Below are 18,842 nucleotides of genomic sequence, written 5' to 3'. Positions count from 1 at the left end.
CCTCTCTGACTCACTACATCTGGATTCTTCAACCAGCTGTCCAACCGACTGTCTTGACTTCGGCTCCTTAGATGTTTCTGTCAGTCATTACGGCCCATTTGATAGGCTTCCCTTCTCTCTGCTCGTGAGGTGTAGTCCTGCTTGGGGGTCTGGTTGCCTTAGCATCGACTCATGTGCAAAGCACACCCTACTTTGGACTACTACGGTCGCTGCCTTTGGGTGCCTTTCTCCCCCTCTTTCACTCTTGCTCCAAGTCTCTCGACTCTGTGATCTAGTCATCTGGTCTCTCCTCCTGCTTCCAGGTTCTTGCATTGCTCAGACTCCAGCTCTCCCTTCAACCTTCTCCAAAACAGCTGCCTTCTCAAGTTTCCAGCTTTTACTCCAAATACCTTCACTGGCAGACTGGGGCTGTGTTCCTGTCTTCCTGCTTCGCTTTCCTGAAAGGGTATTTGGGTGAGTTAGCTGGGATGAAGTTTGGCTGTCAGGTTCCACCCATTGGGATGGCTTAGTCTGGTCCTCCCTCCGCCTGCCACACCCTGACCCAGTCTTCCAGCCTCTCTCTGCGTTAAGGGAACTTAAGTGTGCATCTTCAGACATCTGTTGTAGGGATTGATTGGTAGGTCCTACCCCTGATATAGGACTTGGGGGAGGAAAGCCCCTCTTCTTGGATGGGCTGCCATCTGGTTCGGACACCCTCCCTTGACCTATTTGTTCTTCACTTTATGTGTGATGGATGGATGGCTACCTGTAGAGTCTTAGTTCCTACTTCAGGTCCCTCTCTTTCCTTCAGCCCATTTTCTCTTTTCCCACCTGGTCTACTCTTCTCAGCTGAACGCCTCCATTATCTGCTCCAGTAACTTGAGCAAGCCATGGGGACCCTGTGAGGACTGGGGCCCCCTAACCACTCTTATCCTGGGGCCCCATTAGATCCGCCTCTATGGCAGCAGTCCTTCCTTAATGGTTGGTGAGGGGTGATCTACCAGGCCGGCTGCGACTTTGGGAGTGTGTCCATTGAGGATGAGCAGAGCAACCTCTCCATGTCCAATCATCCTTAGCTTGGGGAGGTACCAGGCCCTCTTGTCACCAGACTGTGGTCCCCCAAGAAAAAGGAGGAAGACTTGTCACAATTTTAAGTGGACAGAAAAGTGCAGGCTGGATCGGGAGGGAGAGGGAGAGAGAGATCCAATGAGGAGGAATGGGAATGTTATTGAAGGATGCAATGCAGAAGAAGTTATGGAGAACTGCTGGTTTCTTCTCTGCTCTTGTTTGTTAAGAGTGTTCAATCCAAATCACTCATCTGCCCCAATACAGAAAACTGTGTAAATAAGCAGCCACAACAATACACAGACGAAGGCCCACCTCCTAATGCTCCTGATCGACTGATTACTGATGCTTAAACATTAGGCAGTCTGAGAACACAGAGTAATGCTTCATAGCAACCCTCTTATTTTCCTATCCCACTCCCTCCCTGTCTTCGGCAACGTAGGCCAGCCCCAGTTAATCCTCAGTTTTCTTGATACATTTGTAGTAAGTAATAGATTTTCTTAACCAATTCTTAATCCTCTCAATCTCACACTATGGTGTGAATCCGCCTCCTCCTATTACTGGCTATGGGGCCTTCCTCCACTTGAGGCATCACCCATTTTTCATCCATAGGCTCTTCCTCAGTCCACAGGCCCACCTTCTTCACCACCTAGATCCTCCCTCTCCCCAACCATATGCTTTTAGCTTCTGCCTAGTTTTCTATCCTCACACTGATTCACCCGATCCATCTCCTTTTTTCTTTTAATATCTTTTCCCATCCTTTTCTCTTTGTGCAGTGTTTAAACTCTATATAAAATGAGCTACCTTCTATGCGCTGCTGCATGGGCACGCACATTGCCCTTGGGTGCGTTTGTACCATTCACCTGTTACGCAAAGATCTCTCATGCGCTGCAGCCATACAAGCTGTATTGTAAACCTCCATGGGAGCAAAATCAGTTTTGGAATGCAGATCACTCTGCTTCATACAGACATTGTGTACATGAAAACATATTTTTTTATCGGGACCGCAATTTGTAATAGCCTTACATGTCACTCTCTGTATGCCACTATGTCCCTTTAAAATATTATCGGGGTTCCACCCTTCTCTTTTGGTTTTTTACGCCACAATCCACCTCTGTTTTCACCACTCATCTGTAATGTCTCCCCTTACTCTTTGACAATGAACTAACATGCTCCCCTGAAGTGTCATGATCACCGTTTAGTAATAGTAAATGGTATCCCCAGTCCTCTTCTAACCCCTTCAGAGTAGTGCCCCCTCAGCGTCTATCCCTGCTCCTCAGTAATGTCATGGACTCCACGCCACACTTTGCCTTCAGTCTGCCAGCCTGCCCCTGTGTAATAACATTAGCCTGTTCCTTACAGATATGACTAATTCCCCTCTGCTAGGAAAGATTCACTTTTTGCTCTTGGCTTGAACCCTTAGGAGTGGGGCCTTCGGGTGTGTATTGTCGTGGCTGCTTATTTACAGTTTTCTGTATTGGGGCAGATGAGTGATTTGGAATAACACACTTCCACAAACAAGAGCAGAGAAGCATCCACACATGAGAATGCAATTAGCAACTTCAATAAAACACTACAACCTTTAATGGAGAAACATTGCACATTACTCTTCAAAGAACAAAGAAGAAGACAAATAAAACTGCATTTACATTCCAAAGAAACACCTGGTACTTTGTTCTCTGCCGCAAAAGCTCTTTCGCGAGAGCCAACGCCCTTTCTAGCCAGAACTGAAAATACCATGAGTGAACGAGGTATACCTGAATGGCTGGGGCTGCTGAAAGTGCTTCAGTAAAACAAATCATGCACATATCATCTGCATCTTGCTTTAATCTTGCAGCATTTTTTTCGCAGCCGTGCAGGCATGGCAAACAGTGATCTTCATTCTTCACACCTCCACACGGATGTCCACATGGGTGGGACTTGCTGCAAGCTATCTTAGTGTACTCCTTCAGAACAATAAAAATGAAAAAGTCAAAATGTGAAGTACAGTCAATTACTCTTTTTAATGTGGCGATTTCCAGTGGAAAATACTTTGACAAAACAAAAATGAGTTTACTTTCTTCTTACTGACATTAAATATGATATTTCTGGACTCAATCTATTCCCAACACAGAATCGATTAATCTGTTAAATATGCCTAAATAGTATCTTCCACAGGGTACTGTGATCAATTGCAGAGGGTTAACTAAACCTTTTTTTTTTAAAGATACCCATATACATTGTTTTAAATTGTGAGCACAAATCATGAACACTCCCCTCCCCCCCCCCCAACTATTGGATCCAAAAGCACCACAAGATGAAAAGTGTGTATATGAATGTGTAATGTTTAACCTACGCATCATTTTGTTTCATGGAATTTGCACATTAATTAATTGGGGAGGAGCCATTACACTTTTCACATACAGAGTTCAAAGTATTGTTACCGACTTCTTTTTTAAAAGTGGTAATTTTGGTCATGCACGTTTGTTTAACCAGACTGCCATTTTTTAAACAATTATGGAGGATGCGCCCTCACTATGCCATAGTTCCACGTCGCCTGTCCCGTACGGCTACATACACAAACCCATACCCATTTGAAATAAGAGTACATTCTGGTTATACAAAAGTGTAACAAAGTGGGCACTTTAAAAAAAAAAAGTCAGAAAAAAGAAAAAGTTACTCACTGTAGTGACCTATGTGCCCCTAATGCATAGTCCCCTTTCCTCCATACACATTGGTTCCGCCGGGAACAGAGCTCTTCTTTCAAAGCAAAAAAGATTGCCCTTTAAACAATTTTGTTTTGCGCAGTGAGGCACGGCTGCATGGGAATTACAAGCCCCACTGACCCAACCCGTGGGCAACACCTGTCGTTCCTTGGAGCCGCTAGACCGATCACTTGAACTACATTATATGAGGGGCAGAGCGTATGGAGGAAAGGAGACTATGGACTAGGAGTACAAAAGTCACTATATTTATTTATTTTTGCATTTGTTACAGCGTGCTGAACCCTTGGGTATCTGAGCGCTCATTACATTGATAAATCAGGAGAAAGAACAACAGAAGAGGGGATGGAAGAGATGTCGGGGGGTACATGGAAGGACAAGTATAATATTTTCAGTACACTGAGATGAAGATGGTGGTTGATTGGGACTAGGAGCGTGGTGCTTTAAATGAACAGCCATGCTGGCTGAGTAAGGAACAAGTTACTTACCTGTAACAAGCGGTTAAGTTGAAGAAAGTGTGCTCGGAAATGCTGACATTATTCTGTGGAGTGCCACAGGGCTCATCTTTGTGTCCTGTATTATAATTATTTTTTTTTAAACCTTTATTTTAGAGATTTTTTTGAAAACACAAAAACAGTTACAAAACAATCACTCCCATCTTGGGGTGAGTTACCCATGTGCCTTCCCAACCAAACTCCCCTTCCTCACGGTCTGTTCCCCCTGCCCCAGTTTACTGAGGTTATTGTTGTAGTGTCACCACCTAGGTGTGTATCTGACTATACGTTGGTTTCTGTATTCTTAAGGTTTAAGAGTCAAAGTTTTGGGAACTGCGCCTTCCCGACGATGTTGATGCATTCTCGTCTGCCTCGTTAATTAGGAATGTCACCAGTGGCCCCCAGATGTAGGGGGGGCGTGCGTGTTGGGGGAGTGTCTTGATGAACTCTGATTCAACATCTTGGCAGTAGAGGATGTCTTTACTCCAGTTTGCCACCGACAGGGCCGGTCCTCTGCCCCAAGACATGGCGACTCTCCTACGAGCTAGAGTCAGCAGTACCCATGCCAGTTTCCTTATTGCCGCTGAAAGTTGTTTCGTCATCCCGAGCAGTGCCGCCGTTGGAATGGGTTGCACTTCTTCTCCAATTATTGCCGATATGGTCTGGAGGACTTGGGCCCAGAATGGAGTTAGCTTGGGGCAGTCCCACGCAAGGTGGACAAAGTCTGCCGTTGGGCTTCCGCATCTTTCGCATTTTGCTGGTTGGTCCGGTTGTTGTTTATTCTTTCTTGCAGGGGTGAAGTACGTCTGGTGTAAGTAGTTAAAGTGTATTTGCTTGAGGCGTGTGTTGAGGGCAATTTTCTGGGTTTGTTGGAGTATACAAGTCCATTCTTCATCTGGGATCGTTAACTGGAGGGATCTCTCCCATCTAGCTTTCATGCGAGTATTAATGGGTACCGTGACTGTTAATAGGGATTTGTAGATTAGTGAAACTAGCCTGCCTTCGCCCTGAGCCTGTATCACATTGTGTAGCAGCTGCCATGTCGGAGGTTGTTGCGGGAAAGTGGGGAATAGAGCCTGCAGGGTATATCTCGTTCTAAAGTATATTAATTTGTCCAGGGGTGTGTTTCCCCCTCTCTCTGTTGCTTGTTGGGGTGTAATGAAGGCGCCGTCTTCAAACAAGTCTCCCAGAGAGGTCATCCGTAGTTTTCCCACCCATTGGTGGAAGACTCTTTCAGATGTTAGGGGGATCCTGGGGATAAATTTGATTGGAAGAAGAGGAGAGTATCTCACCTGAACTTTGTATTTTTGTGCTACTTTTTCCATATTCCATATGTCGCGAGAACCACATTCATAGTGTTGATAGGCGGTGTCCAGTTAAAGTACCGAAATCAAAAGGATCGACTGCAAAAGGTGAGAATACATTTGTTCGAAATACAGTATGGTCGAATAGTAATTTTTGAGAAACATTTTCGATTAATTTCGAACACAATAATGAATTACTCTGTATTTTGTTTTTCAATAATGAGTTTATTATGGTGTGTATATGGGTTGCATGCATTCTTAAATACAGTATAATATATTTTGTATATTTTCTAACATATTACAAATATTTAATGTCATTTAAACGTTATTCTTGCATTTATTAAATATATAAATATAGTGAAATTGAACATTTGTTAAATATATTGAACTTTTTTAAACTTTGTAAAACATGTATTACTTTTTCAACAGTAGAGGGCGCTGTTGGATTACTTTTTGTACTTCAAAGTTTTGTTTATGTATTCTTTAGCGTTTAACGTACAACGTCTTACGTTACGTAAGGCTACGTGGTCGCCATTTTATGAGTTCTTTTTTCCTGGTCTGGTCGCTTTTCGTACACCCTCCCTTTTTTAAATGTATTTGCTTTTTTTTTCCAATGGACACTTTTTTTGGGATTTTTATTTTTTTCCTGCTTGGATTATTTCTACTTTGGATTGCTGTTTTGGATCGGAGCCTTTGTTCCTGGATTTTATGTTCGTATGGTTTTATCGGTTTCCTGTTTTTGGTGACATCGTTTGGGCTACAGATATGGCGCTTTTGGGCGAGTTTCTCTTCATTTATTCTAGCATTTTCAGTTGTACGCAATGGCTTCTAAGTATTGCATTGCTTCCATTGTTTCAAAACTGTTTACTATGCCATTTATTCTTTCATCGTAATCTCTGTATTTTATTTTGTGTTAAGGGGTGTTTTCCATCGAAATTGATTGTGCTGTTTTTATTTCTTGTGTGGTTTGTTCTGTTTTAAGGTGATTTATGAAGTGCTATAGATTCAGGTTGTTTTTATTGAATTCTCTGTTGATTTTGCTATGCCATCCTTCTTGGATGTTGTTTGTTCTTGACCAGCCTTCTTTTACTGATTTGTGGCAATTCCATATTTTAATTTGGCATTTTGTTCTTCTTCTTGCACCTTGTCGTGTTAGCTGGCCAATCCATGTATTTTCTAATAGTCCATTAAATCAGATAATTCTTCCTCATGATCGGTAAAGTACTGTGTTGAAATCAATGACTCATAATACGTTATTACACTGTCCTCTTGCCCAAATGCCAATGCATATATTTTCTTGATTTGATGTTGAAATTCACTGTCCTCTATGTATTTTGTTCTCAGCCCTATTTTCTGTATTTTTTTCCATAATGATTGTCCGAAATGAAAAAAACAGCCTTGTATGTGAGTGTCCGGATATGTTTTTTCAAAAGCTTTCAATTGTCCTTGTTCAAAATCCATGATTATTGTTTTTGGTGATTTGTCTGGCAATGATTCCTTGATTATTGTACATACATATCTATATAGTTCCTCAGTTTTCCCTGGCATTAAAACATAAATTAAAGGTATAACTGTTCCACTGATTGTTCCGTGAATACTATAAAATTGATGAAATGGTGTTGGACATGATTTGAAAGTTGCATCTCCGTGCCATACTGATGATTCTCCCAGGTGTGATAAATGTGTTAAAGTAGCAAAAAACAACATTTTCTCAATTTTTATATCCAATGTTTTCCACAGAAACTGTTCCCCTTTGTCAGTTTTTTGTAAGGTTTCCGGCACATGCATGTTTAAATAAGTTTGTGGTGCCATCAGCAGGTTTTCCTTTTGTTGTTTCTGTCCATTTACATTTCTTTTCATCAGCTTAGTGTTTGGCATTTGCACAGCGACATGCAGTGGCCTTTTTTCATATGTTTTGTTTACTAGCGAGCTGGTCGCTTCATTTTTATTTTCCTCTACATTTTTTTTAAGTTCACTTATCGATTTTTTAATTAATACAGTTGTAGTGTCGGGCATATGATTATGTTCCCCTGTACATCTTATATTTTCATTTTCAGTTATTGCTCTTCCCGTACATTGCAATTTTTTGATATTCCGTACACTTCCACTAACTGGTTTCTTTACGTGTCGATTCTCTATTGTAGACGTATCCTTCAAATACTAGCTGCGATCCGTGATTTAATGTACTCCATTTCTGTATAAATACGTATCTGAAATAGCCAATTCTATCGTTCATTATCGGTTGCTGACTGTAACGGGCTAATTTTATATATATTTCATCAATTTTATGCGTTTTACGTACCAGATGATTTTAGTCAGGAAATACGTTATCGTCTTTCTTTCGTGTCAGCTGGTGTTTCCCTGTCACCTTCCCTCATGCACCGACAGTTTGTTTCCAACCGTCACCTGTGCATATGCTTTCTACACAAGGTTCTTTACTCTTCGTTCAGATCTAGTCTTTTAACCCTTTATCGACTGAATTTTCATTCAATATGTTGTTTAATCTTCGATCCTTTTGTTTCGAACAAATCACCTTTTACATGATTTTTGCCTGATGTCGGACCTTTGACTTTCGATCATTTTGATTCGATACTTTTGTTGTTCGGTCATTTGTTTTCGGTAATATTACCTATAACCTTGATGGGCACAGGGAGCTGACTAATGATGACGGCCCTTAATAAATGGGGAGTTGCTAGCGCCCGCTCTATTTGGACGTTTGGTCTAATGAAATTCGTGGCATACCAAAAGCTGAGGAACTGTGCCTGGGCCGCCCAGAAGTATCTCTCTAGGTCTGGGAGGGCTAGTCCGCCGCTGGACAGTCGAAGTATCAGTGTTGAATGAGCGACCCTGGCTGGTTTGCCCGCCCAAAGTAGTTCTAAAACTAGGCTTTTGATTCTCTGTAAAAAGGATTGTGGGATTAGAATTGGGATGTTGGAAAATAGGTATAGTAGTTTCGGTATTATCACCATTTTGACGAGTGAGGCTCTGCCCCACATAGTTAGTGAGAGGGACCTCCATCGCTTCACCTTTTCTTGTAGTGTTTTTACCACCCCCTCGTAGTTATCTTGGAATACATCATGGTAATTTAGTGACAGGGGTGAATGGGAATATAATTGATTTGTGTGATTGATATTTAATCCTGATACCGCCCCGAATTTAATTACTTCCCTCATGACTGGATTAAGATTTTCCACGGGATTGTGTACGAATAATGCTAAGTCATCCGCGTATAGGGATATAATCAGCTTATGTGGACCGATGGTGGGTCCCCTGTGGAGTTGCTGGGTTCGCAGGTTTGATGCCAGAGGCTCCATTATTAATGCGAATATTTTTTTTAAAAAAAATATTCATTTTCAACAGGCAGGATAAAGCATTACAAAGTATGATCAATCACGACAAATGGCATAAAGGAGCTACAGAAGGTTGCTCTTCCCTCCCCTCCCCCGGGTCCTAGTATTCTTCTTCCTGTCCCCGCTGGGAGTTATCGTTCCGTAAAGTTCTCCTGGCTAGTTGGGGCTTGTATGTTAGGGCTGGATACTTCTGATCAAAGTCTAGGATTGGGCCCCAAATGTTCTCAAAGCGATGTAGGTGGCCTGCCCCGGCAGCCGTCACCTTCTCTGCGATTAAGATGTCCCAGATTTTTGCCCACCAAAAAGGCATTAGCGGTCCCTCTGCGGTTTTCCAAGTGCGAGCTATTACGTTTCTGCCCGCCAGTAGGCATTGGGATAGTAGTTTGGCCATAGGGCCAGATCTAGGGTAGATCCCGGGGACTGGGGCTCCCAGGAGGATGGGTTCGGGTTCCAGGGGAAGTCGTACCTGAGTGATGTCTGTGATTGTTGCTAGGCATTGTTTCCAAAAGGTTTGGGCCCCCGGGCAGGACCACCACATATGAAAGAAAGTCCCTACTTGGCCGCATTGCCTCCAACAGTTCGGGTTGAGTGTGGGGTTCATATGGTGTAGTCTTAGGGGAGAATAATACCATCGAAGGAGGATTTTGTAGGCGCCTTCTCTGTTCGTAATGCAAGATGAAGAAGTGTGAGCCCGCGACCAAATGTCAACCCATAGCTGGTCTTCGATTGGGCGGCCTAGGTCTGCCTCCCATTGGGCCATGTACCGGGTTTTGGAGATTAAGAAGTCATTTTGGAGGCGTTTGTATAGGGTGGAGATGCTCCCTCTGGTTGGGAGGTCATTTAGGGTCAGTTCAATGGCCGTGGGGGGGCGGGTGGCGGCTTGGCGGGTCTGTGGATGGGAGCACCAGTGGCGCAGCTGAATGTACGTGAATCTGTCCTGTTCCTGCAGTTGGAAGAGTTCTTTACATCGTCTAAAGGTGCAGGGCTGCCCCCCTTTGAAAAGTTGTCCCAGGGTCTCCAGGCCTCCCGCTATCCAGGATCTGAAGTTCCTAGTGGACCAGCCAGGTGAAAAGGCCCGGTTCAGGAACACCGGTGAGGAGGGGCTGAGTCCCACTGGGGTTTTCTTTTGTTTCAGCGCTTTATCCCAGGTAGCAATAGTATGTTTGGTGGACCTCAGGAGGTTCTGCCATTGGCGGCGCTCGGAGGGATTGATATGTGGGAGAAAACGTAGCGGGAGCTGCAGTTGTGCCTGTTCGAGGTCCACCCATCTCGGGCGGTTGGTAAGTGTCTGCCATGTTCTGATGCAGGCGAGTTGGGCCGCCATCTGATATTTTTGTAGGTCTGGAACTCCGAGGCCCCCTAGTCTAGCATTGCCCAGCATCGTGGTCTTAGGGATTCTGGGTTTCCTCCCTTTCCAAATAAATCGTGACATTGTCTTTTGTAGATTTTGAAGGGCCGGTGCCGGGATTGGTACTGGAAGCGAAGAGCAGGCATACAGGAACCTTGGTAGCAAGTTCATTTTACAGGCCGTGATACGACCCATCAGTGAGATTTCTTGCGCTGCCCACTGTTTTAAGTCCGTCTCGAGGTCCGTGAACAGTGGGAGAAAGTTTGCCCGATAGACTTCTCCCGGGTCAGCTGGAATCTGGACACCCAGATAACTGATGCTCTTAGTTGTCCATTGTATCGGACATAGTGGGGCCAGAGCCTCCCGGACCTCTCGGGGAAGGGCCACCCCCATGGCAGCTGACTTCCGGAAGTTGATGGCAAAGCCGGTGACCTTTCCATAGCTCTCAATCTCAGCTAGGGCCTGAGGGAGGGAGGTGCGAGGTTCTGTGATGGTTAGTAAGACGTCGTCTGAATATAGGGCTAGTTTATGGTGTGTTGTGTTTGATTGGAAGCCCTTGATCTCCGGGTTTCGCCTGATCCGTTGGGCGAATGGTTCCATGATTAGTGCAAAGAGCAGTGGCGATAGCGGGCAGCCCTGTCTGGTTCCGCAGGTCAGGTCAATGGGGGGAGAGAGAATGCCATTGACCCTGAGAAAAGTCTTGGGCGCAGAATAGTTAGCCAAAGTCATGGCGCAAAACTCCGGGCCAAAGCCAAAGGCCTCGAGAGTAAGCCTCATGAAGTTCCAGTCCACTTTGTCAAAGGCCTTAATTGCATCCAGGGCCAGAAGCACCAGCTCTCGGGAGTCTCGGGAGGCAAGTTCCACCAGGTTCAAAGCTCTACGAATATTATCCGCGGTAGAGCGGTGTGTGATGAAGCCACTCTGGTCGGCGTCAATTATCTCTGGCAGGATCCGAGCCAGGCGGGTTGCTAGAATTTTGGAGTATATGTTGGCATCTATATTGAGCAGAGCAATCGGTCTGTAGGACGCCGGATTTTTCGGGTCGCCGCCAGGTTTGGGTAGCAAGACTGTGATTGATTCTTGCATTGACGGGGTTATAGTGCCTGTGGTTCTGAATGAGTTGAAGAGCTGTACCAGGGGTGGGAGGAGTTGGGGTTTGAAGACTTTATAGAACTTTGCCGTGTAGCCATCCGGGCCAGGGGCTCGAGACTTAAGGGATTTTATTGCCTCATCGACTTCTTCGCCGGTGATTGGGGCTTCCAGTGAGTCCCGGGCTGCGTTCTCCAGTCGGGGGAGCGCCGCCCTTTGCAAGTATTCCCTTTGTTCTTTGACGTTCCGAGGCGGGGCGGTCATTACCTGGGTCAGGTGGGTCGATGCGATTTGAAGCTTGTCGTGATCTGAATATTGAGTCTTGCCCTGCTGATCTCGTAGGCCCACGATTGTGTTATTTCTTCTTATCTTGGCAAGTTTAGCCACCAGTAGTTTGTTTGCTTTATTATTTTTGGCATAATATAACTGTTTGGCTTTCGTCATTTGATGGGCAGTGTATTCAGCATAGTGGGCTTCAATTTTCTTTCTTGCTATTCGAAGAGCCCGCTGCGTTTTAGGGGTCCAGCCCTTCTCCTTATGGGTCTTTTCTGCCTTCTCCAGTTCTTCTTCAAGGCCCTGACGAATTTGTTGTTTGTGTCTATGATAGGCTGCCCCTTTGGCAATCAGTTCTCCCCGCACCACTGCCTTCATTGCATCCCAGGTGTTGGCTAGGGAGGTATCTCCGCTAGGGTTTTCCTTAAAAAAGTTGTCGATCGTGGTTGCGATTGCGTCTCTGAGTGGCATCTCGTTAAGGATGGGGTCATATAGGGTCCATCTGCGCCGCTGGGGATCAGGAGGTCCCTGGACTCGGATTTCCAAGGTTACCGAAATGGCTTCCACCATTTCCTCTGGCGTGATGATTTCGTGAAGAGGTTTGCGTAGCTCTCTTTCTACCCAGTAGAGTTCGGTGTCTTTAAGGTAGCTATTTAGGGCGTCAGTGTCCGAGTTATATTTAGAGGTGTATATGTCCTGGTAAAAGGCTTTGAATTCTTCAGCTATTTCTTCATCTGTGTGTACGATCGTGTCTTGTCTGGAACGTATCATCGCCATATTGACGGACATGGCTGTTTCAGCCCAGGAATTTCAGTTTGCGTTCTGCCGTGGTCTTGAACGTTTGTAGTTCTTCCTTGAGTGCTGCATGGGTGCGTGGATCGTTCGTGGAGGAGAGCTTGAGTTTGAGATGTTTTAGTCTTTCCTCACTGGTGGAAAGTTCCCGACGGATCAGCTTGAGAATGCCGTTCTCCTTAGCTAAGCAGACACCTCTTACGTCTAGTAAAGTAGAAATTTCGTCTCGGAGTTCGGATGAGAACACTTGGTCTTGTAGGGATCTGGGCTTAAAGTGCCAATGCAGCAAGCAAGATTTGGGAATGGACGGATTACATATGAGAGTTACTGGCGAGTGATCGGAGAAGGTTTTAGGTAGAATTTGACATTGTTCCCACTGGAGGGGGCCACTGGCGGACACCATCAAATAGTCTATTCTGGAGCTGGTGTTGTGGACTGCTGAGTGAAACGTGCCGTCTCGCTGCTCCCAATTGCTGTCTCTCCACGCGTCTACAAGGTTATAAGCTCTGCATATTTCCTGTACCTGGAGGCTGGCTTTGGAGATCGGCAGTGTCGTGCTCTGCGATCTGTCCTTTGCGGGGTCCAGGGCGGTATTCAGGTCTCCTCCCCAGATAATCATTGCTGAGGTTTCGGTTGAAAGGTGTGTGAGCACCCAGTCGAAGTTGTTTGTTCCATCGACGTTGGGGCCATAAGAATTAAAGTGATTTCTTTGCCTGCAATAATCCCTCTCACTAACAGCGACCTACCCTCGGCGTCCTTCTCCGTGTTTATCATCTGAAAGCCGGTCCTTGTAGTTCTTCCTCGCTACTGCTCTGGCATATGACGAGAATGATGAGAAATACCTATGGCACACCCAGTTTCTGGCCCATTGATGCTCTTTTCCTGGGAGCAAGTGTGTTTCCTGAATCGTAGCCACATCCACTCCGTGCCGCTTTAAGTATTGAAGCATCTTTCTTGTTTTAGAGGGGAGGTTGCCTCCTCCAATGTTCCATGTGGCGACTTTGAATTGTTCTTCTGGCGTGGATGTTTGAGCTGATGTTGTGGAGTTTGTCTTGGGGGATCTCAGGGCGTTGTATGTGGCGCATCTTGCTGATTACTGGTGGTTTCCCCTGCGTTCGGGAGGGGGGGCTAGCTTGGCATGGTGTCCGGGGAGTGTAACGGGGGTAGTGGATCGGAGGCACTTTCCCAATCCCATTCTCCTACTCCCTTCCTTACACGGGCAACCCCCAACTGGCCCGTTTGCTTATACTGTCGGAAACTGAATCGCAACGGTGAATGTCCATCTCCTAATTTCCCACCCATTAACAGTGAACTGTTTGAATAACTTTTGCAGTGCAAGGGGTGCTAGGGGCTTCCCAAGTTGCACGGCCTTGGAGTGCTTTACTCCCGCGTATGTTCCGGTTAGTTGCAGAGCTTTTGTATGCGGATGCCGTGCCGTTGACCGCATGCTGGTTAAGGTGGATTTCTGTGTGCTCTCTCTCTCTCTCTCTGTGCCCGTGCTTGGTTGGGATTTCGCCCGGGACATCCCGCTCTGTCTAGGAAAGCATTGGATTCCTCCGGTGACTGAAAGAAGTGGACTTTCCCCTCATGCTGGATTCTGAGTCGCGCTGGAAAAAGCATAGAGTAAGTGAATTGATTGTCTTGAAGCCTTTGTCTGACGGAGGTGAATGACCTCCTCTGTGACTGGACTGCTGGGGAGAAGTCCGGGTAAAAGTGAATTCTATCTCCATCATGATGTAGCTCTCCCTTTTCTCTGGCCAGGCGGAGAATGGTGTCTCGGTCCTTGTACTTGAGCAGCTTAGCTATTATTGGCCTGGAGGGCGCTCCTGGGATGGGTTTGGAGGATGGTATACTGTGCGCTCTCTCCATCACAAATAGGTGGGAGAGGGCTTCTCGGCTGAAAAGGGTGTTACAGAGTTCTTCAACGAAGTCCTCCATTTTGGATTGCATCTGATGTTCCCTCACCCCTACAATCCCGATGTTATTCCTTTTGGAGTGACTTTCCAAATCTCAGCACTTGGCGTTGACGCTTTCATTTGGGATTCCAGTTGGCTGACCTTGGCTGCCAGGGTTGTTGTGCCATCATCCAGATTCGACACGCGTTGTTCTACCTCGTTAAGGCGTTCTGAGTGGGTGTCCATTCTGTGCTGCAGGAGATCTACCTTCGGGGCGAGACCGTCCCTTTTGTTATTGGGGCTTCCTATGCCAGCTTTAATATCCAGTAAGAGGCTCTTAATGTCTGTGGAGGAGGTTCCTTCATCCATCTGGAGAGAGTCCTCCTGGAGTCTGGGGGTTTTGGGGAGTGCACCGGACGCGAAGGTCAGCTTCCTTTGGGATCTGTCCGTTTTCCCCATTGAGTTGGAGAGGCGGATGCTGCTGGTGGGTGGCTGCCTAACTGTCGGCCGACTCCCAGAGATGGAACCTGTATGCGCTGTGCCGGGGTGATTAATGAGGCGAAGGTGCTTGCTGTGATCTGAACGGAGTTTCTGGCCTCTTGTCTCTGATAGCAAACGTTTTGCCAGTTTATAGATCATGCTAGGCGGGTGAGGGAGTTAGGGGAATCCCTAATGGCAGAGCACCAGGAGTCGCTCCTCTGGATGTTTGGGCAGAGGTACGCAGGCCGTGGGTGCCCTCCGCCACCCCCCGCTGAGGGTAGGATATTTCCAGTGTGGAGAGCTCGTCTGGAAGGGAATCCTCCACAGCAGGGACAAGGGGGGTGCGGCGAGGAGCTGGCGGGAGACGCTGGGCAGGAGAGGCGATTCCAGCGAGGTTATATGAACTCAGGCTTGGATCCCCCCAGCACGCTCCGTACCTGGAAGCTGGAATGGGCTGTGGGGCGTTCGTCTCAGCCCCTTGCCCCTCTCTCCGGCGCTTCGGTGGTGTTCTATTGCCTGGAGGCTGCCCGGTACGGCGTGGGTCTCCTGCGGCTTACAGGGCCAGCTGTCAGGGCGGAGGGCGAGTCGGGATGGAGCGGATGTCTGTGCAGCATCCTCCTCTCTTCTCCAGCTCGCTGTGGTTAGGGGCACGCCTGGGTCTATTGTAGCTCTCTGGCGCCGTCAGGGCCTCTAGATGTTCAGGGCTGCCGCTGCTGGTGGCGCTGCATGTTAGTTGACTTGGGGGCGGGAAGAGGGCCTCCTCTGTCGCCCACGGCCGCGACTCGCAGCACACCCACAGACACGTTTTTTCGGGGGCGAGCCGGGGCCCGGACACCTCTCCCCACCTGGTTCACGTTGGGTCCCGGGTAGGCTCCTATTATGCCCCGCCGACTGTGGTGCTCGGTCGCCGGCCTCGAGCCTCGGGGGATAAGTCCTGGGTGCGTGCGTCTGGGGCCGCCGGGTCCCAGAATTTGGCTGAAACTTCGCTGGCCGGCGAGGAGGTGCACAATTAATCAAGATGAGACGCAGTTCGGGCAAAGGAATACCGAATCAAGCAGGATCATGGCGGATTAATTACAGGCCGTGCAGGAGCTTGTTAGAGTGCGGCCATCTTGGTCGGCCCTCTAGCGCCCTCTATATTATTTAATCTTTATATCTGCCCTCTGCTAAACAAATAAGCTCAGTTTGACTTTCAGTATCACTCGTATGCAGATGATACGCAGATTTGTGTTAGCTTAAGACAACCGGTGGAGGCAGCTGAGCTTATCTTGAAATATGCAGAGAAAATTTGAATGTGGATGCTTGATAACAAGCTCCAATTGAATCCCAATAAGACAAAGTATTGTTTTTGGCAACAAAAAAAACTGGAAACTCTTTTTCCAATAGTTCCATGCCGTCCATTGTTTGGAATTGCATCCACGTATAGGGACGCTGTAACAAACTTAGGTTGCATTTGGCAATCAAATCTGGGGTATAACCTGCAAAATTTATCAGATGATTAAATCAGTGTATTTCCAACTGAAAATGTTGAAACCTCTTCTTCCCCTTATCTCAGAAGTGGGACCGATGGATTGTGGTAGGCACTCTTGCTAATACTTGGCTGAAATACCGCAATGGGCTCCTGGTAGGTTGCCCAAAATACCAGTTGCAGCACCTTGCAGTAGTCCAAAACTCTGCAGTTCGCCTAATTTTTTTGTTACCATGGAAAGGATCAGTCTCGGAGTTTCGTATGAAACTCCACTGGTTGCCAGTACATCAGCGGATCCGGTTTAAGCTGATGTGTCTTGTTTTTAGATGTTTGCGTGGCCTGGCACCACCATACCTAATCGCAAAGATCAAGACTTATAACACCACAAGATTTCTACGGTCCACAAATCAAGACCTTTTGGTAGTTCCACCTTCTAAATCTGTTCGCTGGGGAGACAGAAGGTTCTCAGTTGCCTGCCCTCGGTCCTGGAACTGCTGTTTGCCGTGCCATTTACAGTAAATTGCCATTTGAGTAGCTACCACTGTATTTCATGTATTATTAATAAAATGTGCGCCTATATGTGGCTTGCCGCTTGGTTCCTTTGGGATATGCACAATATAAATCTAAAAATCAAATCAAAACAAATCAAGAAGGTGGCTACCCACAACTATATCTGGGCCCTGAGAGACGAGGGTGAGAAACGAGAGATCACAGAGGCAGGGAAGTTACAGATTATGGAGGAAGTTTCCAGAGAGTATCGGCCCCACACCCGGGGAACCAAGCCACCACTCAGGATTGTATTAATCAGTCACATCTCCCTCAAGTCTCTGAAGAGATGAGCGATGCAGTGGAAGCGGTTATAACCGCACAGCATTTTGAAACACTTGCCTGTGTATAGGCGCTATATAAATAAACAATACCATACCATACCATATCAGGAAGTGACCCTGGTAATTCGGTCTTCTCCCAGCAGGCAAAACGCCCTGCCCCGATGGTTTCTCTAATACATTTTATAAAATCTTTGCTGACGCCCTGGTCCTGCATCTCACTAAGCGAAATAACTCCTTTTTAGACTCAGGGAAGGTATCAGACTCTATGGCTGAATCAGCCACCACCTTATTGCTAAAGCCGGAGAAAAATCCTGAGGAATGTACTTCGTACCGTCCCATAGCCCTTTTAAACACATTGATGCAAAACTGTACAGTAAGATCTTGGCAACCAGACTGGGTGAGGTCCTCCCATGTATAATCAACAATGACCAAACTGGCTTTATTAAAAATAGGGGTGCCCATGATAATGACTGATGGGTCGTGGATCTGGTTGCCCTAACTCCCCGAATTCCGGGCGGATTGTCTCTCCTTTCTGTGGACGCACACCGACCTTTGACAGCATGTTTTGGGAATTTTTAGCAGCCGGATTATGGCGAACTTACAAATCCTGTCCACCAGAACCAAAGTGAATGCCCTTAAGGTCCTCACTGCTCGCCCTCAGCAGGGACAGTAGACAGGGTTGCCCCCTTACCCACTTAGTACTAGCCATTAGCAGAGAGGATATGCAGTCACCCCCTCTTTGAGGGGCTAACATATAGGGTGGTTACATACAAAGTGGCAATATATGCCAAAGATGTTATCTGCTTTCTTCAGAATCCTTTATCTTCCCTACCAGCACCAATAGACCTGCTGGAACGGTTTGCCTTAGAAACATGAAAGTCCATAGGGATGACGATAACGGAGCCCCCCGATGTTCTCCATACTCTGAAAACTGCCTTTCCTTTTAAATGGGCAGATCGAGAGATCACGTACCTAGGGGTCCGTATTGCGAATTCATACACCTCCCTCCTACGAGCCAATATTCCCACGTTGTGGAAAGAGGCCAAAGACAAGCTACAAAGATGGGAGATGCAGGAAATCTCGAGGCTGGGTCGAATCAGTGTAGTTAAGATGAACTTACTCACAAGCCTTCTCTTCAACTACCAGGCTTTGCCTATTCATTATCCTGGAATGGGACCTACTTGAATTGCAGAAAGCAGTGGGGCGCTTTATCTGGCGTGGTCGACCTCCCAAAATTCCTCGCAACCTTCTTCTTTGGTCTAAGGTGCTGAAAAGACTTGGAGTCCCATCCATCCAGCGTTACCTCCGGGCGACACAGATCACCCTGATGCTAGACTAGGATTTGGAGGAAAGGCGAAGGCTTTGAAAAAACGGCTTCACCTTTCCCTCTAGCTCACCTCCCATTTCTTCCCAAAGCTATGAGAGGCTTCCACCAGGGCCTACTGAAAACCACTTGTTCCACCTTGCGCCACTGGGATAGAGCTTGCACCCAGCAGGGGGTTAAATCAGGGCTGGGACCCCTTTTCTCCGGTGTTGCACAACCCAGAATTTATCCCAGGTATGAGGGACAGGAGGTTCACACAATGGTCACAAGGGATCCTACAGCCGAGAGAACCTATATAGGGACGGGGCACCACTTACCTTTGTGGAGTGTAAAGAGAAGTTCAATCTCTCAGAGGCAGAGCACTTTAGATACTTCCAACTTAGACACAGGGTGTCGAATTATCAAGTCAAACAAGCTGTTCGTTGACCCCCCCCCCCCCACACACACAG

General features: G+C 46.7%; 1 protein-coding gene across 12 annotated transcripts in view; it reads right to left on the bottom strand.

Moving 5' to 3' along the window:
- MYCBP2 (MYC binding protein 2) overlaps positions 1 to 18,842 on the bottom strand; it is a 3,160,061-nt gene that overhangs the window by 99,433 nt on the left and 3,041,786 nt on the right. For all 12 annotated transcript variants that reach the window (XM_069639721.1, XM_069639717.1, XM_069639718.1 and 9 more), the window contains one exon: positions 2,802 to 2,990. In XM_069639721.1, coding sequence (XP_069495822.1) covers positions 2,802 to 2,990 — 189 coding nt within the window. The remainder of the gene's footprint in view (positions 1 to 2,801; positions 2,991 to 18,842) is intronic.

The sequence above is a fragment of the Ambystoma mexicanum genome, chromosome 7q, assembly GCF_040938575.1.
Source record: "Ambystoma mexicanum isolate Mex_15411 chromosome 7q, UKY_AmexF1_1, whole genome shotgun sequence".
NCBI classification, from domain to species: Eukaryota; Metazoa; Chordata; class Amphibia; order Caudata; family Ambystomatidae; genus Ambystoma; species Ambystoma mexicanum.
The sequence above is the reverse complement of the archived record's forward strand: the minus strand, read 5'-3'. Positions and strand labels throughout refer to the sequence as shown.